Source organism: Oncorhynchus kisutch, linkage group LG17, assembly GCF_002021735.2.
Source record: "Oncorhynchus kisutch isolate 150728-3 linkage group LG17, Okis_V2, whole genome shotgun sequence".
NCBI lineage: Eukaryota > Metazoa > Chordata > Actinopteri > Salmoniformes > Salmonidae > Oncorhynchus > Oncorhynchus kisutch.
Window position 1 is genome coordinate 27364061 of NC_034190.2, and position 25164 is coordinate 27389224.

The 25164-nt window shown below is 45.7% G+C and overlaps 1 protein-coding gene across 3 annotated transcripts in view; it reads left to right on the forward strand.

Annotated features, from left to right (window-relative positions):
• Positions 1–24573, forward strand: part of trappc9 (trafficking protein particle complex subunit 9) — a 304671-nt gene extending 280098 nt beyond the window's left edge. For all 3 annotated transcript variants that reach the window (XM_031793479.1, XM_031793478.1, XM_031793480.1), the window contains 2 exons: positions 23075–23298; positions 23395–24573. In XM_031793479.1, coding sequence (XP_031649339.1) covers positions 23075–23298; positions 23395–23580 — 410 coding nt within the window. In that variant the 3' untranslated portion in view covers positions 23581–24573. The remainder of the gene's footprint in view (positions 1–23074; positions 23299–23394) is intronic.
• Positions 24574–25164: the final 591 nt, after the last annotated feature.

The following is a 25164-nucleotide window of genomic DNA, read 5'->3' on the forward strand; positions in this document are numbered from 1 at the left end:
TACCCCTATCACAGCATATATAACCCCTAGATACCACTATCACAGCATATATAACCTATCACAGCATATATAACCTCTAGATACCTCTATCACAGCATATATAACCTCTAGATACCACTATCACAGCATATATAACCTCTAGATACCACTATCACAGCATATATAACCACTATCACAGCATATATAACCTCTAGATACCGCTATCACAGCATATATAACCTCTAGATACCACTATCACAGCATATATAACCACTATCACAGCATATATAACCTCTAGATACCACTATCACAGCATATATAACCACTATCACAGCATATATAACCCCTAGATACCACTATCACAGCATATATAACCCCTATATACCCCTATCACAGCATATATAACCTCTAGATACCACTATCACAGCATATATAACCCCTATATACCCCTATCACAGCATATATAATCCCTAGATACCACTATCACAGCATATATAACCACTATCACAGCATATATAACCCCTAGATACCACTATCACAGCATATATAACCCCTAGATACCCCTATCACAGCATATATAACCCCTAGATACCACTATCACAGCATATATAACCCCTAGATACCACTATCACAGCATATATAACCACTATCACAGCATATATAACCTCTAGATACCACTATCACAGCATATATAACCTCTAGATACCACTATCACAGCATATATAACCACTATCACAGCATATATAACCTCTAGATACCGCTATCACAGCATATATAACCCCTATCACAGCATATATAACCTCTAGATACCAGTATCACAGCATATATAACCTCTAGATACCACTATCACAGCATATATAACCTCTAGATACCACTATCACAGCATATATAACCCCTATCACAGCATATATAACCCCTAGATACCCCTATCACAGCATATATAACCTCTAGATACCAGTATCACAGCATATATAACCTCTAGATACCACTATCACAGCATATATAACCTCTAGATACCGCTATCACAGCATATATAACCCCTAGATTAGTTCCCACAAAGGACATGAATGTCAGTGATAAATTAGGTGAATGTCTGCTTTCACTGAAAGTAGAAATTCACCCACATTTGGGAAGAAAATGTGGTACTATCACCTACTCACAGTTGGCCCACATTTGAAACAGTAGCCAAGTGCTCTATTACTGCTTAACCAGCTGACAAATTATGAGTAGGGATGAGTGGAATGTCCACCTGATAACACACACACACAGGCAGCCTGATGCCACATTGCTGAACTGCAGGATGAAATAAAGCATCACTTGTCCTTAAAAATGTTCCCTTCCTCAGACCTAAAAACAGGAGCAGGATAACGATATGTGCTGATGCTCGCCAGCGCACTGTGGCCTCAGGGTGTGCATGTCAGCAGGATTTAGTTCTACCAATATCTTTACACAACTGATGACTCTCATTTAGGAGATCCTCTGGCAGACTGGCATGGCTACATGCGGCTGCAGCCTCACTAGGAGTGGTTAGTGTGAGTGTGTTACGACCGTAACAGTTCAGGCAGGCAGGGCTCCTCCCACAGTAAGGCAGGCACTGATCCAGAGGAGGTGGTGGAAGGAGACACGGATCCACTTTACCAACTGGTCATAAGAACGCTGGTGAAGAAGTTGATTGCGTCGAATCGTGATGTCTTGGTGCGCTTCACTTTGTGACACCCTCAGAAATACATTAAAGGGTTTCCTTAATCAAGTGGCTAAATGAGTTTTTCAAATGAAGATGCTTAGACTAGTTGGCATGTATCCGCTCCCTGACTCTGACCTGTGTGGTCTAGCGTAGTCTGTCTGTCTTTCAACTGGTCTGTCTGTGTCCCTCCATGGGAGAGAAAGAGGTTCCCAGCTCCTGCAGGCTAAATCAAATTGAAGTTCAGGCCTCATTGAACCAACGGCTAATGCTAAATGAAGATTAGCTCAGGGAACCAAAGCTAGACTTGGTTTTGCCTCCATTGACTTTTTCTTGTTTTTACATTTTTTTCTTGTCTCTTCGCTGCAACTCCCCAAAGGGCTCGGGAGGCAAAGGTCGAGTCAAACGTCTTCCGAAACATGACCCTCCAAACCCCACCACAAGGAGTCTCTAGAGCGCGAAGAGCCAAGTAAAGCCCACCAGGCCAAACCCTCCCCTGACCCGGACGACGCTGGGCTAATTATGCGACGCCCGGTTGTGATACAGCCCGGGATCGAACCCGGGTTTGCAGCGATGCCTCTAGCAATGCGAAGCAATGCCTTAGACCGCTGTGCCACTCGGGAGGCCCATTGTCTTTGTCTTTAACGTGAAGGACTTGTTGCTATGCATTAAGGTATGTCTGCGTATTAAGGAGTAATATCAAAGGTAAAAGTGGCTCATTTGCATCATTTGGGTGAGAGCTAATTTAAAGAGGGGGTGTGGAGAAATGTAATAAGGCAGGAAATCAAAGTGTGCTTTTATAGCGTGTGTGCGTGCAGGGTATGACAGCTCGCCATGTTCTTCACTGATCCACCCAGGTGAATCTTCCTGTAGCTTAATAAAGATGGATCAGCGCTGATGGTGTTTTCTCTCCTGATCTCTCCATCCTCTCTTCTGTCCTCTTTCTCCCCTGATCCCTCCATCCTCTCTTCTCTCCTCTTTCTCCCCTGATCCCTCCATCCTTTCTTCTGTCCTCTTTCTCCCCTGATCCCTCCATCCTCTCTTCTCTCCTCTTTCTCCCCTGATCCCTCCATTCTCTCTTCTCTCCTCTTTCTCCCCTGATCCCTCCATCCTCTCTTCTCTCCTCTTTCTCCCCTGATCCCTCCATCCTCTCTTCTCTCCTCTTTCTCCCCTGATCCCTCCATCCTCTCTTCTCTCCTCTTTCTCCCCTGATCCCTCCATCCTCTCTTCTCTCCTCTTTCTCCCCTGATCCCTCCATCCTCTCTTCTCTCCTCTTTCTCCCTGAACCCTCCATCCTCTCTTCTCTCCTCTTTCTCCCTGAACCCTCCATCCCCTCTCCTCTTTCTCCCCTGATCCATCCATCTTCTCTTCTCTACTCTTTCTCCCTGATCCCTCCATCCCCTCTCCTCTTTCTCCCCTGATCCTCCATCCCCTCTCCTCTTTCTCCCCTGATCCCTCCATCCTCTCTCCTCTTTCTCCCCTGATCCATCCATCTTCTCTTCTCTTCTCTCCTCTTTCTCCCTGAACCCTCCATCCCCTCTCCTCTTTCTCCCCTGATCCATCCATCTTCTCTTCTCTCCTCTTTCTCCCTGATCCCTCCATCCTCTCTTCTCTCCTCTTTCTCCCCTGATCCCTCCATCCCCTCTCCTCTTTCTCCCCTGATCCTCCATCCCCTCTCCTCTTTCTCATCTAATCCTCCATCCCCTCTCCTCTTTCTCCCCTGATCCCCCATCCCCTCTCCTCTTTCTCCCCTGATCCCTCCATCCTCTCTCCTCTTTCTCCCCTGATTCCTCTCTCCTCTTTCTCCCCTGATTCCTCTCTCCTCTTTCTCCCCTGATTCCTCTCTCCTCTTTCTCCCCTGATTCCTCTCTCCTCTTTCTCCCCTGATCCCTCTCTCCTCTTTCTCCCCTGATTCCTCCATCCTCTCTTCTCTTTCTCCCCTGATCCCTCCATCCTCTCTTCTCTTTCTCCCCTGATCCCTCCATCCTCTCCTCTTTCTCCCCTGATCCCTCCATCCTCTCTTCTCTTTCTCCCCTGATCCCTCCATCCTCTCTTCTTTCTCCCCTGATCCCTCCATCCTCTCTTCTCTTTCTCCCCTGATCCCTCTATCCTCTCCTCTTTCTCCCCTGATCCCTCCATCCTCTCTTCTCTTTCTCCCCTGATCCCTCCATCCTCTCCTCTTTCTCCCCTGATCCCTCCATCCTCTCTCCTCTTTCTCCCCTGATCCCTCCATCCTCTCTCCTCTTTCTCCCCTGATCCCTCCACCCTCTCTCCTCTTTCTCCCCTGATCCCTCCACACTCTCTCCTCTTTCTCCCCTGATCCCTCCACCCTCTCCTCTTTCTCCCCTGATCCCTCCATCCTCTCTCCTCTTTCTCCCCTGATCCCTCCATCCTCTCTCCTCTTTCTCCCCTGATCCCTCCATCCTCTCTTCTCTTTCTCCCTGATCCCTCCATCCTCTCTTCGCTCCTCTTTCTCCCCTGATCCCTCTCTCCTCTTTCTCCCCTGATCCCTCCATCCTCTCCTCTTTCTCCCTGATCCCTCTCTCCTCTTTCTCCCCTGATCCCTCCATCCTCTCTCCTCTTTCTCCCCTGATCCCTCCATCCTCTCCTCTTTCTCCCCTGATCCCTCCATCCTCTCTACTCTTTCTCCCCTGATCCCTCATCCTCTCTACTCTTTCTCCCTGATCCCTCCATCCTCTCTTCGCTCCTCTTTCTCCCCTGATCCCTCTCTCCTCTTTCTCCCCTGATCCCTCCATCCTCTCTCCTCTTTCTCCCCTGATCCCTCCATCCTCTCTCCTCTTTCTCCCCTGATCCCTCTCTCCTCTTTCTCCCCTGATCCCTCCATCCTCTCTCCTCTTTCTCCCCTGATCCCTCTCTCCTCTTTCTCCCCTGATCCCTCCATCCTCTCTCCTCTTTCTCCCCTGATCCCTGATCCCTCCACCCTCTCTCCTCTTTCTCCCCTCATCCCGCTATCCTCTCCTCTTTCTCCCCTGATCCCTCCACCCTCTCCTCTTTCTCCCCTGATCCCTCCATCCTCTCTTCTGTCCTCTTTCTCCCCTGATCCCTCCATCCTCTCTTCTCTCCTCTTTCTCCCCTGATCCATCCATCTTCTCTTCTCTACTCTTTCTCCCTGATCCCTCCATTCTCTCTTCTCTCCTCTTTCTCCCCAGATCCCTCCATCCTCTCTTCTGTCCTCTTTCTCCCCTGATCCCTCCATCCTCTCTTCTCTCCTCTTTCTCCCCTGATCCATCCATCTTCTCTTCTCTACTCTTTCTCCCTGATCCCTCCATTCTCTCTTCTCTCCTCTTTCTCCCCTGATCCCTCCATCCCCTCTTCTCTCCTCTTTCTCCCCTGATCCCTCCATCCCCTCTCCTCTTTCTCCCCTGATCCTCCATCCCCTCTCCTCTTTCTCCCCTGATCCCTCCATCCTCTCTTCTCTTTCTCCCCTGATCCCTCCATCCTCTCTTCTCTTTCTCCCCTGATCCCTCCATCCTCTCTTCTCTTTCTCCCCTGATCCCTCCATCCTCTCTCCTCTTTCTCCACTGATCCCTCCATCCTCTCTTCTCTTTCTCCCCTGATCCCTCCATCCCCTCTCCTCTTTCTCCCCTGATCCCTCCATCCTCTCTTCTCTCCTCTTTCTCCCTGAACCCTCCATCCCCTCTCCTCTTTCTCCCCTGATCCATCCATCTTCTCTTCTCTACTCTTTCTCCCTGATCCCTCCATCCTCTCTTCTCTTCTCTTTCTCCCCTGATCCCTCATCCTCTCTTCTCTTTCTCCCCTGATCCCTCCATCCTCTCCTCTTTCTCCCCTGATCCCTCCATCCTCTCTCTCCTCTTTCTCCACTGATCCCTCCATCCTCTCTTCTCTTTCTCCCCTGATCCCTCCATCCTCTCTTCTCCCCTGATCCCTCCATCCTCTCTCCTCTTTCTCCCCTGATCCCTCCATCCTCTCCTCTTTCTCCCCTGATCCGTCCATCCTCTCTCCTCTTTCTCCACTGATCCCTCCATCCTCTCTTCTCTTTCTCCCCTGATCCCTCCATCCTCTCTTCTCTTTCTCCCCTGATCCCTCCATCCTCTCTCCTCTTTCTCCCCTGATCCCTCTATCCTCTCCTCTTTCTCCCCTGATCCGTCCATCCTCTCTCCTCTTTCCCCCCTGATCCGTCCATCCTCTCTCCTCTTTCTCCCCTGATCCCTCCATCCTCTCTCCTCTTTCTCCCCTGATCCCTCCATCCTCTCTCCTCTTTCTCCCCTGATCCCTCCATCCTCTCTCCTCTTTCTCCCCTGATCCCTCCATCCTCTCTCCTCTTTCTCCCCGGATCCCTCCATCCTCTCTCCTCTTTCTCCCCGGATCCCTCCATCCTCTCCTCTTTCTCCCCTGATCCCTCCATCCATAGTCCTCCTAGTCCTAGTATTGGTAACGGTGCAGGAGTCAGTCAATGTGTCGGGATAGAAGCAGGCCATTTTGTGTGTGTGTGTGTGTGTGTGCTCACCAGTGTATTAAGTTATTGGCAGGCCTGTGCGTGTATTGGGATAATGGCAGGCCGTTGTCCATGCCATTGTTTATTTTTCCAGCCTTGAAGAGAGAAATGATGTCATACTGTAGGAAAAACAGGTGGATCCTTTTACAACACAATACAGCTCCAACTCAGTGAACTGCTATACTCTCCCAGTTTGCAAACATTTGATAGTGATAGTTGATGACTTTATCTGTTCTCCTGTATGGTTCCCCGGAGGATAATGCATTTCATATGTGCGTTGAATGAATACAATGAAGACAATTATCTCTGTTGTTGTTGAGTGCCTGTTATTGTTTGTCTTTAGAGATTCATGCTGCTCCTCTGACTGTGTTGTAGAGTAGACTGTTTACTTCACTGAAACACACCGTCTCATCGTAGACTGATGTTATACACCGAGTGTACAAAACATTAAGAACACCTGCTCTTTCCATGACCTAGACTGACCAGGTGAATCCAGGTGAAAGCTATGATCCCTTATTGATGTCACTTGTTAAATCCACTTCAATCAGTGTATAGGAAGGGGAGGAGACAGGTTAGAATATTTTTAAGCCTTGACACAATTGAGACATGGATTGTGTGTCAGTTCAGAGTGTGATTTGGCAATACAAAAGATTTGTGTCTTGGAACAGTTTATGGTAGTAGGTGCCAGGCACACCAATTTGAGTGTGTCAACTGCAATGCTGCTGGGTTTTTCACACTCAACAGTTTCCCATGTGTATCAAGAATTGTCCACCACCCAAAGGACATCCAGCCAACTTGACACAACTGTGGGAAGCATCGGCGTCAACATGGGCCAGCATCCCTGTGGAACGCTTTCGACACCTTGTAGAGTCTATGCCCCGACGAATTGAGGCTGTTCAAGGCAAAGCCATGTTAATCATCAACTACTGTCTCTATGAACATTATTTTAGACTAATATGAAGTGTAATGAGTTCTCTTGTCTAAGCCATGTTGTAGCATGCTAACATTAATCAGCGATAATGAGCGGTAGTGTACCCTTTATGAATAAGGAATAACAGTCAGCCTCCATGCGGAAGGAAGTCTCCCATTAATACTTTCCTTTAGGCTGAAGACTGATGAACAAAATACATCCAGATTTAAATGAGATGTGATCTGCGCAAAGATGTAACTCGTGAAACGACTAGAATCCCAATGTTCTTAAGGGTCTTCAGAGTGGAATGTAGGTGGATATTACCATGAATCATGTAGGAGAAGAACAATGGATGCTATCATGTTGGACAGTGTTAAACAATGTGTGATCATGTCAAAACCATGTGTGATCATGTCAAAACCATGTGTGATCATGTCAAAACCATGTGTGATCATGTCAAAACCATGTGGGACCATGTCAAAACCATGTGGGACCATACCAAAACCATGTGGGACCATGCCAAAACCATGTGGGACCATGTCAAAACCATGTGGGACCATGTCAAAACCATGTTGGACCATGTCAAAACCATGTTGGACCATGTCAAAACCATGTTGGACCATGTCAAAACCATGTTGGACCATGTTAAAACCATGTTGGACCATGTTAGGACCATGTTGGACCATGTTAGGGCCATGTTGGACCATGTTAGGACCATGTTGCACCATGTTAGGACCATGTTAAAACCATGTTAGGACCATGTTAAAACCATGTGTGACCATGTTAAAACCATGTGTGACCATGTTAAAATTGTCAAAACCATGTGGGACCATGCCAAAACCATGTGGGACCATGCCAAAACCATGTGGGACCATGTCAAAACCATGTGGGACCATGTCAAAACCATGTTGGACCATGTTAAAACCATGTTTGACCGTGTTAAAACCATGTTGGACCATGTTAGGACCATGTTGGACCATGTTAGGACCATGTTGCACCATGTTAGGACCATGTTAAAACCATGTGTGACCATGTTAAAACCATGTGTGACCATGTTAAAACCATGTGCGACCATGTTAAAACTGTTAAAACCATGTGTGACCATGTTAAAACCATGTGTGACCATGTTAAAACCATGTGTGACCATGTCAAAACCATGTGCGACCATGTTAGGACCATGTTAAAACCATGTGTGACCATGTTAAAACCATGTGTGACCATGTCAAAACCATGTTGCACCATGTTAGGACCATGTTAAAACCATGTGTGACCATGTTAAAACCATGTGTGACCATGTTAAAACCATGTGCGACCATGTTAAAACTGTTAAAACCATGTGTGACCATGTTAAAACCATGTGTGACCATGTTAAAACCATGTGTGACCATGTTAAAACCATGTGTGACCATGTTAAAAACATGTTGGACCATGTTAAAACCATGTTGGACCATGTCAAAACCATGTTGGACCATGTTAATGGTGGGAGAAGAACAACGGACGGTGTCATGTTGGGCCGTTGAAGCGTAAGAATGTCTAGGTTAAACACATTGACTAGGCTTATCTTTCAGCTGTTTTACTTTAAGTGATCGATGCTGTTAAAATTCTACTCTCCAAGGAAAGATGACTCCTTTATAGAATTCTCTGGATCAGGGCTAAGCAACCTTCTTCCTGGAGTCCCGCTGGTACTGCAGGATTTTGTCCCAACTAGGCACCACACCAGACCAACTGAGCTAATTGGCCGGTTCAGTGATTGACTAAATTCAACACATTTGGTCTTCCAGGTTAGTTCGTTCAAAAACATAAAGTGGCCCTTCAGGCCCAGTGTTGCCTACCTCTGGTCTGGATGTTAAAAAGAGCTGGATAATCACATTAGAGTTAGTCAAACAGCTGTTTTTGACTTCATTATTCCTCCCTGCAATCTGGCCTTTGAAATCTGTTTTTATTTCTCTAGCCCCCAGAACACTGTTGCTGTTGTAGTCTGCTGGGGAAATAGGGAATCATTTGAATTCTCTTCTATCTATGTGATTAACAGGGCTTTGCAGCGAATGGCTCGTTGCTTTGTGCTCAAGTGGATCCTCAGCGCCTAGCTCTCCCGCTCTGCTCAGTTCAGCTCTGACATAAATCACTGGCTTCATACTGATACAGCCCAAACACCGAGTCCTCAGAGTTGGGCTTTGTCTCTATCAGGGATGTAGGGGGGTAAAGCAGCTCAAAAGGGTGGCGATAACGCTAATGAAAGTCATTTGGAAAATGCTGAAAGCTGTTTGTTTACTGTTTGTTTGGCCTTTAGAGAATAAGAATATGACACTGGTTTTCCAACCTGTGAATCTGGCTGTAGCCTAATGGCTGGACGCCTGGGGGGGGTCTGTGTTATTGTGCATGAATAGACTGCTATGAACAGAGGGGGAAGTTGTGCTGGAGGATGATGTCATATCATGAGTATCACACATCATCACAAATTAATGTTCCACATGCAAACATCACAGTAATAACAGCCTCATGTTGTGACGGGTCCCCTTTGAGAGCCCATCTGAACAAACACAGCTTTTAGCCTAAATCGAACTGTGAAATGACAGTCAAACATTGATTTCAGCAGGTTTCAGCAGCAGTGGTGGTGCAGACTCGGTCCTCTCCCTAATAAAATACAATAATCCTGTTTCACTTCTCTCTCACCGCTCTTGTCTTCCCTACCTACCCTGTAGAGAATCAGCTGTTCATAGTCATTTCTCACTTTGCTGTGTCTGGGAAGCACTGTTTGGTTATTCACAAATATCCGTCATAAGAAGTGCAGGGTTTTGTTTTTAACAGAGCCTTAGTTACTTAATTCCCACCCCTGAATTACTTCTTTCTGAGTGGCATACCTCTCAGATACAACAGGTTAGCATTCACCACCCTTAAAACCCTTTTGCCCCACTAATATATTTCCTATTCCATTTTTCTGTTACGTTATGACACTTCTGACACGTGTGTTGTATGGCTGCAGTCACCGTGACATCCCCTCTTTAAGAGCTCTGTATAGCACTCTGAGGGCTGGGGCTGGAACCCTGCATTCATTGGTTGGAACTCTCTCCGGGAGTTTTACCTAGCCAAACTGTGAAAGTCTGACCATTTTAAACTTTTCTTGGTTGATTCTGACTTGAATCATAAACATCTGCTATGATGGTTCTTGAAAGAAAATGCCCTGACTAAGTAATTATGGTAGGACTGAAGGAGGTAGGCTACCCAGAGCTGTCCATGGTTCTGAACCAGGCTGAATAATGTTTACTGCTGTTTGGGCTCTGTTGTGGGTACATGCTGCCCTTAGGCACAAATCTAGAATCAGCCTATACCTTCACCACATTGTAACCTCAACCACTGAGGTGGGAAACACAGAACTGACCTGTTAGTTCGGAGTGTGTGGGTGTGCTGCGCTGCATTGTCTAACAATAGTTGATATTATTTGTTTGTATTTTATCTCCTTTCTCTCCCCAATCTTGTGACATCCAATTACGATCTTGTCTCATCGCTGCAACTCCCCAACGGGCTTGGGAGAGGCGAAGGTCGAGCCACCCGGCAAACCGTGTTGCTGAACACTCGCCCACTTAACATGGTAGTGGTAGGCAGCTGCACCAATGTGTCAGAGGAAACACGGTTCAACTGACGACAGAAGTCAGCCTGCAGGCTTCTGGCCCGCCACGATCCAAGTAAAGCCCCTCCCCTAACCCGGACACCGCTGGGCCAATTGTGCACTGCCCTATGGTCACTGCCGGTTGTGACACAACCTGGGATCGAACCCGGGTCAGTGCCTTAGACCGCTGTGCCACTTGGAACGCATAACAATTCTATTCTTAGCAACCATTTATTGGAATAAATGTAGCCTGCTAGTAGTATGCAGTGAACACGTTCCCTCTGGGGCTGTGATGGCCGATCTGGACTGAATAACAAACGACCAGACTCTGCCAGTTCAGGAAGCCCCAAATAGAATAGATAATTATACATGGAAATTGCCTCAATTGGTTCTGACTGAAGTAGAAAAAGGAGAGTCGGAGAGAGGGATCAAATGAGACACAACAAATTACATTTCCATCTTTAGATTGGAGCCAGTGGTATCCAATGGCATCTGGCCACTCTCTCTCCATCTCCTTGTTACGTATAGTATGATGGGGTGCTGGTGCTACGGCGACCAAAGAGGTCTGCATCTATAGACAGAGAGTCCACAGTGGAAGAAGGGAAACATCCCTGTTGCGTGTGGAGACGGCAACACTATTTAAACACTCCAGTGTGCAGTGAGCTTTTATTGTAAATAAGTATGGAATATGTTTCTAAACACTTCTACGTTCATGTGGATGATACCATGATTACGCGTAGTCCTGATAGAATCTGTAATAATGATGAGTGAGAAAGTTACAGATATCAAACCCCCAAGACATGCTAAACTTTCACCATTACAATAACAGGGGAGGTTAGCATTTTGGGGGGGGGTATGATATTTGTGCATCTAACTGTCTCGCGTGCAAGCGTGCAGTATTAGTCATGCTTCATAGAACTTCTACTAATTAAAGCTCTCTCATATTGTTATGTTGGGAATAAGCAGGTCTGTCTATAGCCAGCAGCCAAAATGAGAACCATTCAGAGGAGTGAGGCTGGTGTGTGTTTTTTTTCTAGTTGATAAGCGAGAGAGTCAGTCAGGCAGGGGCCAGTAAATTTTTACATTACTCAGGCTCTCTCTCTCTCTCTGTCTCTGTCTCTCTCTCTGCCTCTCTCTCTGTCTCTCTCTCTGTCTCTCTCTCTGTCTCTCTCTCTGTCTCTCTCTCTCTCTGTCTCTCTCTCTCTCTGTCTCTCTCTCTCTCTGTCTCTCTCTCTCTCTGTCTCTCTCTCTCTCTGTCTCTCTCTCTCTCTGTCTCTCTCTCTCTCTGTCTCTCTCTCTCTCTGTCTCTCTCTCTCTCTGTCTCTCTCTCTCTCTGTCTCTCTCTCTCTCTGTCTCTCTCTCTCTCTGTCTCTCTCTCTCTCTGTCTCTCTCTCTGTCTCTCCCTCTCTCTTTCCCTCTCTCTCTCTCTCTCTCTCTCTCTCTGTGTGTCTCTCTCTCTCTACTCTCTCTCTGTGTCTCTGTCTCTCTCTCTGTCTCTCTCTCTCTACAACTCAGAGCATGCAGTTTGTTAGGCTACAGATGAAATAAGTTATGAGGAAGTTCACAAGTGCATGTGATAAGCTTGATACTCCTTTCCAAAAAATATCAAGGATATTAGTCTGCTGATGATCGATGCTTGACTGCCATTTGATAAATAAATAATTCTCTCTCTTATCCATAATAATCTCACCATGTAGACTAGACAACCCGCACAGCCTACCCACACAGTCTACCCGCACAGCCTACCCGCACAGCCTACCCACACAGCCTACCCGCACAGCCTACCCGCACAGACTACCCGCACAGCCTACCCACACAGCCTACCCGCACTGTAGCAACGAGCTGTTGGCTAGCGCGCACGTACCAAGACCAGAGTACATTTGCTATTTAACGCAACAGTTTTTAGTCGGTACATGAATATTTAAGTGAAAAGTACTTGTCATCACGTACTGATTTTTTTTTTATCAGCCACAAGTCAGTATGGTAGAAACACACCGCTATTTTATAATATTTGGATGACCATCTGTCAGTAATTGGATGGAAACCTAGCTTGTGAAGACAAAACATTGTATTTCCCTAACTTCTCCTCTCTCCTCCCGCTGTAACAGATTGAACCTTTAAAAGCTGATTGTTCATGGTGGTGAAAGACAACAGAAGTAGTGCTGCTGGTTGTTATGGCGATAGTTGTAAAGGGCCAGATGGCGCTGGGGGTGGGGATATTTTTAGTTACACCACGCCACACCGCAACCTTTTACGGGCACACACACACACTCACACACACACATGCACACATCCCAACCAACCTTTAGACAGCCAGCACACTCAGGCTCCCATCAGTTTATGCATCAAGGACCCTGGCCTAAAGTGGTTACTGGGCACTATTAAACGTTCCCTGTAGTTAGGCCTCGTACTAGGCCTTGCTACCACACCTGGGTCCACATAGTATTTGTTTTTCTTTCAACTACGTTAGGGGGCACTTGATTTAGCCTGAAAGGCATCATAAATAGAACCATACCACCTGGGTAACTACACAGCTACCTTAACATGACCAAAGGTCTCTCCTGACCTAGCAGAATCAGGTGATAGCTAGTATTTCGAAGTAGTAAAGACACAGACATCATGTGAGAGAGAACCCCCATGGGAGAAGCTATGCACTGAGCATGTCCTGCCATGCAGCAGCAGCATCTTTGTCTTCCTGCTGAGTCCTCCAGTCTCCTTCCCATCCAATATGACTGACTGACTCCATCATGCTGCTGTGTTGAATCAACCTGGTGATACGCTACGACTGCCACTGAACACACACGCGCGTGCGCGTTCACTCACACTCAGCCTGGAGAATTGGCACTAATTCCTAGAGATGAGACCTTATCTGATGTAGCTTGTGCTGGAATAGTCTAATCAAGTGAGAGACACTTTGTCATTTCTTCAACTATCATCGTTATTCAATATCGGTTCGTTATTGCAATAATAAAACTGTCAACCCTACAGTCTTGGGCCGAGAGCCTAAATGAAAATGAAAAACTAGATCTTTATATAGGACCTAAAAGTGCTTAGTCAGACCGGTTCCAACTCGGCTTAGTTTCCCAGATGCCAGGATGATGAGACAGTGGGGCGTTTTTCTAAACTCTTCCAAGCTATCTCTGTCTCGGGACACACGCACCACATCTTGTCTATGGAATGCCAGCTTTAGGTTTTAGAACATAAATATCCTCCTATTTGTTAAGTATTAATTGCTAACTACAATATCAAACCAAACGTTCTTTTTCTATCACATAGAAGTAGAGAAGAGACGCTGTGAGATTTGTTTTCTCACAGACTCGCTAGTTTTGATCAGTCATATCCACACTCATATCGTAATGTAGTGTCTTCAGCAGGTCCCTCTCTCTTTCACTCTCTCTTCCTCTCTCTTTCCCTCCCGCTCACTCTCTCTCCCTCTTTTCCTCTCTCCCTCTCTCTTTCCCTCCCGCTCACACTCTCTCCCTCACTCGCTCTCTCTCCTATATCTCTCTCTCTCTGCCCTGCACTGGCTGGGGCCAAGCCTGGTTGCTGTGGTGACGCCGCAGCGCAGCTCTTTGCCTCCGCAGTAGTGTGGCCACAGCAACAACAAAAAAGAAAGCTACAGACCACTTGTTGCGACTGCAAAGGGAGCAGCTGTTGTAGCTAGTGGTGTGTTTAATTGCAGTGAAGTCTCTGTCACGCTCTCTCTCTCGCTCATTCTCGCTCTCTCTCGCTCATTCTCGCTCATTCTCACTCGCTCTCTCTCTCCTGCTGTCTCTCTCTCTTCTGCTGTCTCTCTCTCTCTCTCTGTGTCTCTATCGCTATCTCTCTCTCTCAATTCAATTTCTCTCTCTCTCTCTGTCTCCCTCTCTCTCTCTCTCTCTCTCTCTCTGTCTCTCTGTCTCTGTCTCTCTATCTCTGTCTCTCTCTCTCTGTCTCTCTCTGTCTCTGTCTCTGTCTCTCTGTCTCTGTCTCTCTGTCTCTGTCTCTCTCTGTCTCTCTCTCTGTCTCTCTCTCTCTCTCTCTCTCTCTGTCTCTCTGTCTCTCTGTCTCTCTGTCTCTCTGTCTCTCTGTCTCTCTGTCTCTCTCTCTCTCTCTCTCTCTCTCTCTGTCTCTCTGTCTCTCTCTCTCTCTCTCTCTCTCTCTGTCTCTCTGTTTCTGTCTCTGTCTCTCTGTCTCTCTGTCTCTCTGTCTCTCTGTCTCTCTGTCTCTCTGTCTCTCTGTCTCTCTGTCTCTCTCTCTGTCTCTCTCTCTCTCTCTCTCTCTCTCTCTCTGTCTCTCTGTCTCTCTGTCTCTGTCTCTGTCTCTGTCAATTCAATTCAATTCAAGGGCTTTATTGGCATGGGAAACATGTGTTAACATTGCCAAAGCAAGTGAGGTAGACAACATACAAAGTGAATATATAAAGTGAAAAACAACAAAAATTAAATGTAAACATTACACATACAGAAGTTTCAAAACAGTAAAGACATTACAAATGTCATATTATATATATATATACAGTGTTCTAACAATGTACAAATGGCTAAAGGACACAAGATAAAATAAATAAGCATAAATATGGGTTGTATTTACAATGGTGTTTGTTCTTCACTGGTTGCCCTTTTCTCGTGGCAACAGGTCACAAATCTTGCTGCTGTGATGGCACACTGTGGAATTTCACCCAGTAGATATGGGAAATTTGTCTCTCTAATATGGTCATACATTGGGCAGGAGGTTAGGAAGTGCAGCTCAGTTTCCACCTCATTTTGTGGGCAGTGAGCACATAGCCTGTCTTCTCTTGAGAGCCATGTCTGCCTACGGCGGCCTTTCTCAATAGCAAGGCTATGCTCACTGAGTCTGTACATAGTCAAGGCTTTCCTTAATTTTGGGTCAGTCACAGTGGTCAGGTATTCTGCCGCTGTGTACTCTCTGTGTAGGGCCAAATAGCATTCTAGTTTGCTCAGTTTTTTTGTTAATTCTTTCCAATGTGTTAAGTAGTTATCTTTTTGTTTTCTCATGATTTGGTTGGGTCTAATTGTGCTGCTGTCCTGGGGCTCTGTAGTGTGTGTTTGTGTTTGTGAACAGAGCCCCAGGACCAGCTTGCTTAGGGGACTCTTCTCCAGGTTCATCGCTCTGTAGGTGATGGCTTTGTTATGGAAGGTTTGTGAATCGCTTCCTTTTAGGTGGTTGTAGAATTTAACAGCTCTTTTCTGGATTTTGATAATTAGTGGGTATCGGCCTAATTCTGCTCTGCATGCATTATTTGGTGTTCTACGTTGTACACGGAGGATATTTTTGCAGAATTCTGCGTGCAGAGTCTCAATTTGGTGTTTGTCCCATTTTGTGAAGTCTTGGTTGGTGAGCGGACCCCAGACCTCACAACCATAAAGGGCAATGGGCTCTATGACTGATTCAAGTATTTTTAGCCAGATCCTAATTGGTATGTTGAAATTTATGTTTCTTTTGATGGCATAGAATGCCCTTCTTGCCTTGTCTCTCAGATCGTTCACAGCTTTGTGGAAGTTACCTGTGGTGCTGATGTTTAGGCCAAGGTATGTATAGTTTTTTGTGTGCTCTAGGGCAACAGTGTCTAGATGGAATTTGTATTTGTGGTCCTGGTGACTGGACCTTTTTTGGAACACCATTATTTTGGTCTTACTGAGATTTACTGTCAGGGCCCAGGTCTGACAGAATCTGTGCATAAGATCTAGGTGCTGCTGTAGGCCCTCCTTGGTTGGTGACAGAAGCACCAGATCATCAGCAAACAGCAGACATTTGACTTCGGATTCTAGCAGGGGGAGGCCGGGTGCTGCAGACTTTTCTAGTGCCCTCGCCAATTCGTTGATATATATGTTGAAGAGGGTGGGGCTTAAGCTGCATCCCTGTCTAACCCCACGACCCTGTGTGAAGAAATGTGTGTGTTTTTTGCCAATTTTAACCGCACACTTGTTGTGTTTGTGTACATTGATTTTATAATGTCGTATGTTTTACCCCCAACACCACTTTCCATCAGTTTGTATAGCAGACCCTCATGCCAGATTGAGTCGAAGGCTTTTTTGAAATCAACAAAGCATGAGAAGACTTTGCCTTTGTTTTGGTTTGTTTGATTGTCAATTAGGGTGTGCAGGGTGAATACATGGTCTGTTGTACGGTAATTTGGTAAAAAGCCAATTTGACATTTGCTCAGTACATTGTTTTCATTGAGGAAATGTACGAGTCTGCTGTTAATAATAATGCAGAGGATTTTCCCAAGGTTACTGTTGACACATATTCCACTGTAGTTATTGGGGTCAAATTTGTCTCCACTTTTGTGGATTGGGGTGATCAGTCCTTGGTTCCAAATATTGTGGAAGATGCCAGAGCTAAGTATGATGTTAAAGAGTTTTAGCCAATTGGAATTTGTTGTCTGTATATTTGATCATTTCATTGAGGATACCATCAACACCACAGGCTTTTTTGGGTTGGAGGGTTTTTATTTTGTCCTGTAACTCTTTCAATGTAATTGGAGAATCCAGTGGGTTCTGGTAGTCTTTAATAGTTGATTCTAAGATCTGTGTTTGATCATGTATATGTTTTTGCTCTTTATTCTTTGTTATAGAGCCAAAAAGATTGGAGAAGTGGTTTACCCATACATCTCCATTTTGGATAGATAATTCTTCGTGTTGTTGTTTGTTTAGTGTTTTCCAATTTTCCCAGAAGTGGTTAGAGTCTATGGATTCTTCAATTGCATTGAGCTGATTTCTGACATGCTGTTCCTTCTTTTTCCGTAGTGTATTTCTGTATTGTTTTAGTGATTCACCATAGTGAAGGCGTAGACTCAGGTTTTCCGGGTCTCTATGTTTTTGATTGGACAGGTTTCTCAATTTCTTTCTTAGATTTTTGCATTCTTCATCAAACCATTTGTCATTATTGTTAATTTTCTTCGGTTTTCTATTTGAGATTTTTAGATTTGATAGGGAAGCTGAGAGGTCAAATATACTGTTAAGATTTTCTACTGCCAAGTTTACACCTTCACTATTACAGTGGAACGTTTTACCCAGGAAATTGTCTAAGAGGGATTGAATTTGTTGTTGCCTAATTGTTTTTTGGTAGGTTTCCAAACTGCATTCCTTCCATCTATAGCATTTCTTAATGTTACTCAGTTCCTTTGGCTTTGATGCCTCATGATTGAGTATTGCTCTGTTTAAGTAGACTGTGATTTTGCTGTGGTCTGATAGGGGTGTCAGTGGACTGACTGTGAACGCTCTGAGAGACTCTGGGTTGAGGTCAGTGATAAAGTAGTCTACAGTACTACTGCCAAGAGATGAGCTATAGGTCTCTGTCTGTCTCTCTCTCTCTCTCTCTCTGTCTCTCTGTCTCTGTCTCTATCTCTATCTATCTCTTGCTCTCTGTCTCTCTCTCTGTCTCTCTCTCTGTCTCTATCTCTCTCTGTCTCTATCTCTATCTCTCTCTCTCTGTCTCTCTATCTCTCTCTCTCTCTGTCTCTCTCTCTATCTATCTCTCTCTCTCTCTCTCTGTCTCTATTCCCCCACTACCCAGTCTGCTGGAATTTGTTTTTTTCTATTCCTCCTCTTTCTCTCACTATTCCTTTCCTCCCTCTCTCCCTCCCTCCCTCTAATACACCAGTATGAGAATGAGGAAAGGGAACCGTTTGTTCTCCAGTTTCCTCCCTCTCTCCCTCCCTCCCTCTAATACACCAGTATGAGAATGAGGAAAGGGAACCGTTTGTTCTCCAGTTTCCTCCCTCTCTCCCTCCCTCCCTCTAATACACCAGTATGAGAATGAGGAAAGGGAACCGTTTGTTCTCCAGTTTCCTCCCTCTCTCCCTCCCTCCCTCTAATACACCAGTATGAGAATGAGGAAAGGGAACCGTTTGTTCTCCAGTTTCCTCCCTCTCTCCCTCCCTCCCTCTAATACACCAGTATGAGAATGAGGAAAGGGAACCGTTTGTTCTCCAGTTTCCTCCCTCTCTCCCTCCCTCCCTCTAATACACCAGTATGAGAATGAGGAAAGGGAACCGTTTGTTCTCCAGTTTTCTCTCTCTCTCCTGTTATAGGTGGCTTCTTGTTCGGTAACAAAACATGGTCTTTTAATGAAACTATTAATTCTGCTTCACTTCATCCTCTCAGCACTGTGGCCCTGGGGTGACAGGGTGAGGTGTGTTTACTCAAACCCCCAAAGACTTAAATCACACACATGGTTTAATCACCTTGTTTACATCACACACCTGTCTAGCACTGAGAACCATGCAGGGCAGGGACTGATGGGGGGTAGTGTTTAACAGACACACGGTAAACACACACACACTATGCAGCGTATGCTATTAAGGAGACATCTGTCACATTCTTCTCTGGGGAAGATGGAACAAGATGCTGGGTGCCTTGTCCAGTCAACCAATCACAGGCCTGGGTTTCTTCGCTTTCCCTTTGTTTATTGGTTAAGAGGAACACCAATCAGAGTCTATTACTTATTTAGAGACCATGTTATGTTTATCATGGCTGTGGAAGAGAACGGCGTGGAACCCACTCAGCGAACACGCTCACACATCGGTGCTCAGTAACCCCTGGAGGTCTTGATTATGATGCTGTCTGAATACAGAAAGAGACTGTATGTGGCCCCTAAAGTGAAACTCTTTTTTTTTATGCCACTTATAATGGTGCAGCATGGCTAAGCACTTCATTGAAAGGCATACAAGGTCTGAGGTAGAACTGTCAATGTGATAGCCATTAGTTCTTCACTGCAGGTTCCTCCTCTGTAACCCTGGGCTCCCTTCACACTGCTGGCTGTACTTAATTCTTGAGTTGAGCTGAAGCATTACCTCAATGACTCCCTCAGTCACTCAGGCTTTGTATGGACTACCAAGGAGGAGAGAGGAGTTAACAGGAGTTTGTGTTGTAAATGTTCAGGCGGTGATTGAGGCGTGTGCGTGTGGACGTGGGTGTCGGCCAGGGGTTGGCAACTGGCGGCCTGCTAGTATTTTGTATCTGGGCCCCCAAAGGTTTTTAGTTTAAAAAAAAGACTCAAATCACCAGGAGTTCAGCTACAAATCATTGGTATTTTCAAATATAATCTAATTTGGGGTTTAGTTGTGGTCAATATTCAGTTTCCAAATTATTATGATTATGTTCCAGCCCCCCGACAGAAACCAGCCTGTGACTCAGCTCATCTCACACTTGTCTTCCTCTTTTGTTCACTAGTTAATGTGCTGGAATTCATCATCCCTGTTTACAACTGTACCTGTCATCTGCACATCTCCTACCGACCAGTTTTGAACAACTAACTCTAAACAATTGGAAAGGTGTCACGTTAGAATCTCCTACCTATGAATGTTGTGTACTGTAGGAGTGTATTGTTAAGTCCCACAGGTCCCTCCAAGCTGTGGAGACACTAAAGCCCAAATATCATGAACAATATGTTAAAGGAACTATTCAAATATTCACAGATCCATGTTTAGCATAATTGCACCAAATAATTACCTGGCTTTTACGTGAGTAAAAAGACAAGAAAAGCATCTGGATTATACACTGTAGAATCCAGTTAGAACTGAGAGTGGATTCCTACCAGAAAAACCCTCTGCTCCTCAGGGGTAGTGGTAATGTTGACGATGACATCTCTGTACTGATCACATTACTACTGTTTGACTTGACTGTCGTCTGTCTCTGTCGTCTCTCCCTCTCGTTTTACACTTTCAATCACATTCCATCACAACTCGTTTTGGAGACAACTTTTTCTCACAGACAGAGAGACATACAACGTTCTCCTCTAGAGAACCTCTGTGTATGTATTCTCGGTTTTTGAAAGAAGTAGCTTAGTCTATTGCAGGGAGTTAAAACACTGCTCGGTAGATTGACAATGCAGACTTATAGCTAGCTGGAGCTGAATGTGTCGTTCCAGGTTCCTACATACAGTGTAGCTTTAGATGTATAGCTGAATGTGTCATTCCAGGATCCAACATACAGTGTAGCTTTAGATGTGTAGCTGAATGTGTCGTTGCAGGTTCCTACATACAGTGTAGCTTTAGATGTATAGCTGAATGTGTCATTCCAGGATCCAACATACAGTGTAGCTTTAGATGTGTAGCTGAATGTGTCGTTCCAGGTTCCTACATACAGTGTAGCTTTAGATGTATAGCTGAATGTGTCATTCCAGGATCCAACATACAGTGTAGCTTTAGATGTGTAGCTGAATGTGTCGTTCCATGTTCCAACATACAGTGTAGCTTTAGATGTGTAGCTGAATGTGTCATTCCAGGATCCAACATACAGTGTAGCTTTAGATGTGTAGCTGAATGTGTCGTTCCATGTTCCAACATACAGTGTAGCTTTAGATGTGTAGCTGAATGTGTCGTTCCATGTTCCTACATAATCAAATCAAATCAAATCAAATTTATTTATATAGCCCTTCGTACATCAGCTGATATCTCAAAGTGCTGTACAGAAACCCAGCCTAAAACCCCAAACAGCAAGCAATGCAGGTGTAGAAGCACGGTGGCTAGGAAAAACTCCCTAGAAAGGCCAATACCTAGGAAGAAACCTAGAGAGGAACCAGGCTATGTGGGGTGGCCAGTCCTCTTCTGGCTGTGCCGGGTGGAGATTATAACAGAACATGGCCAAGATGTTCAAATGTTCATAAATGACCAGCATGGTCGAATAATAATAAGGCAGAACAGTTGAAACTAGAGCAGCAGCACAGTCAGGTGGAAGTTGAAACTGGAGCAGCAGCATGGCCAGGTGGACTGGGGACAGCAAGGAGTCATCATGTCAGGTAGTCCTGGGGCATGGTCCTAGGGCTCAGGTCCTCCGAGAGAGAGAAAGAAAGAGAGAAGGAGAGAATTAGAGAACGCACACTTAGATTCACACAGGACACCGAATAGGACAGGAGAAGTACTCCAGATATAACAAACTGACCCCAGCCCCCCGACACATAAACTACTGCAGCATAAATACTGGAGGCTGAGACATACATACAGTGTAGCTTTAGATGTATAGCTGAATGTGTCCTTCCAGGTTCCAACATACATTGTAGCTTTAGATGTATAGCTGAATGTGTCCTTCCAGGTTCCAACATACATTGTAGCTTTAGATGTGTAGCTGAATGTGTCCTTCCAGGTTCCAACATACAGTGTAGCTTTAGATGTATAGCTGAATGTGTCCTTCCAGGTTCCAACATACAGTGTAGCTTTAGATGTATAGCTGAATGGCACTGTGGTAAAGTTGCAGATTCCCTGGAGTGGGACACCCTGGCTCTGTTTCACTAGGGAGGGGGCTCAGTGTGGCACGGCTCAGCTCTCTGGTAGCTCCTTCCAGTCTTCAGGCTCCCTGTCTGTGTACGTCTGCCTGTGAGGCTCCGCAATCTGTGGTACAACACACCACAGCAGAGGACACACCCCAACACACACCCACACCCGGCTCTTTCATGTCACATGGCCTCAATGGCTCTGAGTAGCACTTCTAACTACAGCCACAAGGCATTGCACTAGTGTGTGTGTGTGTTTCTCTCCCTCATTTTCTGACCCCCCCCCCCCCCCCCCCCCCCCCCAGAGGAGCAGAAGAACCATAGAGCTGATTATAGAAACATACATGGTGGTTCCACCTGAACCAAACAGTGCCATATCTGGATTGGCTACACATTAGAGAAATTTCATTTACACCTTAATTGAACTCAGTTGGACATGTCAGAGAGGGGCGATGCAGAGGGAGAGAGAAGAGGCAGAAAGAGGGGAGAGAGAGTGCCTCTCTGTGAGAGTATGGGAGTAGAATGAGGGGGGGGTGGTTTTCCAACCATCTCATTTGTCCCTTCTTGACAGAAATGAGTCATGTGTGAGATTGATAGGGTGCAGTCTGAATTCCTTTAATCCCCAGAGCTCCCTCGCTCTCCGTTAATTTAAATAAAAGCGCCTTTTAAACTATTGCTCCCACACCAGAAACAATGTGCTGCGAGACGTCTGCACATGTGAAGGCTGTGTATAGTGTTTTCGTGAATGCAAATGAAATGGAAACGGCATAGCAGAGAGAGAGAGCACTGAGGGTGGGTCATTCTGAGATGTGAATGCAGGTTGTTGAGGAGACGGAGAGAGACACGCCTGTGATTGGGGAAAAATACATGTTGAGGGAAATTGTTCCATGACGCGTTTAAGATCTCCACAAGTCTGTCTTCTGTTCACAAATTCATTCCTTACTATCTAAAAGACTTGGTATCAGTTGCGGCCCTAATTTTGCTTTTCTTTTCAAAGCTACAGATTGTCTCAAGACAACCTTACTGATAATGTGTTTAATTACAGAAATAGTAGTCAAACCTCAAATCCAACCAAGCACTAATATTTCATAGAGGAACAAATACATTTACAGCAGGTGACTGTGCACACAGCAATCTGCTTCCATGTGGGAATTGAAACAATGTCTCGATATGTAGGTGTTCATCCCTAACTCCCTCTCTCTCTAGACGTGGTGGTGAACGGGAAACCGTGTGACTGTGACATCATCGCCGACTGTAGGGTGGGCGACGCCGTGCCATTGGAGGTGAAACTGACCAATCGTAGTAAGAACGCGGTCGGACCGTTCGCCCTGACCGTGGTTCCCTTCCAGGACTACCAGAACGGAGTTCAGAACTATGCCCTGCAGGACGCAGTCACCTTCATAGGATCTAACACCTTCTACATAGACACGGTGTGTGTGTGTGTGTGTGATTGGTGGTGAAACTATTCTCCAATGAGTTAGCTATCCATAGGCACTCTGAATGTCTCTTTTGTGTTGTTTTCCTAGGTGAAGCCCACAGAGAACTCTGTGTGTATGGGCGCCCTCCTGTTCCTCTACACTGGAGACTTCTACCTCAACATCAAGTTCCAGGATGACAGTGCTGGCCAGGGAAAGGAGCTGCCCCCATCCTGGTTCGGCCTGCCCAGCGTGCACATCAAAGCCCTGGAGGCACCCATAGAGGCTGGGGCATAGAGCCTGGCACAACTTTAAACGAGGAGAGACGGGTTCACCCACTTACTGCACACACCGCTGAAGGCATGGATAGATGGAGCATTCGAGGAGAGGACATTGAACTAAATATTCTAGCGGTTAGCTGATGTAAATAGCTGCTATAACTCTAAGGTATTTGTGTGTACTCTCTGTTAAAGCATGTAGGATACAGTAGATCTTACTGGAAATTTTGGAAATCACCTTTAAAATCACGTTATGAATTTCATCACCATAATCATTGAAAAGTATCGGTTGTGGACTTTTTGTATTGTTCGTGTGAAAAGGTCCTGCTTTTAACTCAGCTTCCCATTGATGCATGGCACTGTACTGTCCTGATGCGCTCCAAATGGGAGGAGTGTGTCAGGTCCAGTCAAGTTCTGTGTTGTGTGTCCAACCCTTCTCTCACAACAATCTGTCTGAGCAGCACCGTACAGATACTCTCATGTAAACATGGTTACCAAGCAGCATCCTCCTGGTTATATGATCCTACTTCTATCTCTATGGAAATAAGGTCATATATTCTGAGCTTTTATTCCACCACATGATCACATCTATTGCTTTGTGCTACTGCAATTAGCTTGATCTCTCTCTCTCTCTCTGTCTGTCTGTCTGTCTGTCTGTCTGTCTGTCTGTCTGTCTGTCTGTCTGTCTGTCTGTCTGTCTGTCTGTCTGTCTGTCTGTCTGTCTGTCTGTCTGTCTGTCTGTCTGTCTGTCTGTCTGTCTGTCTGTCTGTCTGTCTGTCTGTCTGTCTGTCTGTCTGTGTGTGTGTCTGTGTGTGTGTCTGTGTGTGTGTCTGTGTGTCTCTCTGTCTCTCTGTCTACATGGATTTTTACTACTGAACTTGTATATTTGGGCCTCTGTATCATTGTCTCTCAATAAAATCCTACAATGCATGTTCACAATAAATGTTGAGTTTAGCCAACTTCTGAAAGGGTGTTGTTTGCATGTATTTGATAAATGGAGTTTATCAACAAAGAGTTGCACTCATTCTTCTGTCTGGCAAATTGACAAGTCTTGTAAACTTACCTGGTAACTTAATGTAGGAGATCTAGATTCCCATGCTGCGCTGGAACCCATCCCCTTCGTTCAGACAGAAGCACATAAAGTAATGCATGATGCATCAACTCTCCAGGTTTACCCCCGTTAAATGAAGGAGGGAAAATACAAAGCCGGTGCTCATGTGTAATATACACAGAGTACCAAACATTAAGAACACCCCTCCCCCTGTTGCCGTCGGGGCGTGGACTCTACAAGGTGTCCAAAGCGTTCCACAGGGAAGCTGGCCCATGTTGACTCTACAAGGTGTCCAAAGCGTTCCACAGGGATGCTGGCCCATGTTGACTCTACAAGGTGTCCAAAGCGTTCCACAGGGATGCTGGCCCATGTTGACTCTACAAGGTGTCCAAAGCGTTCCACAGGGAAGCTGGCCCATGTTGACTCTACAAGGTGTCCAAAGCGTTCCACAGGGAAGCTGGCCCATGTTGACTCTACAAGGTGTCCAAAGCGTTCCACAGGGATGCTGGCCCATGTTGACTCTACAAGGTGTCCAAAGCGTTCCACAGGGAT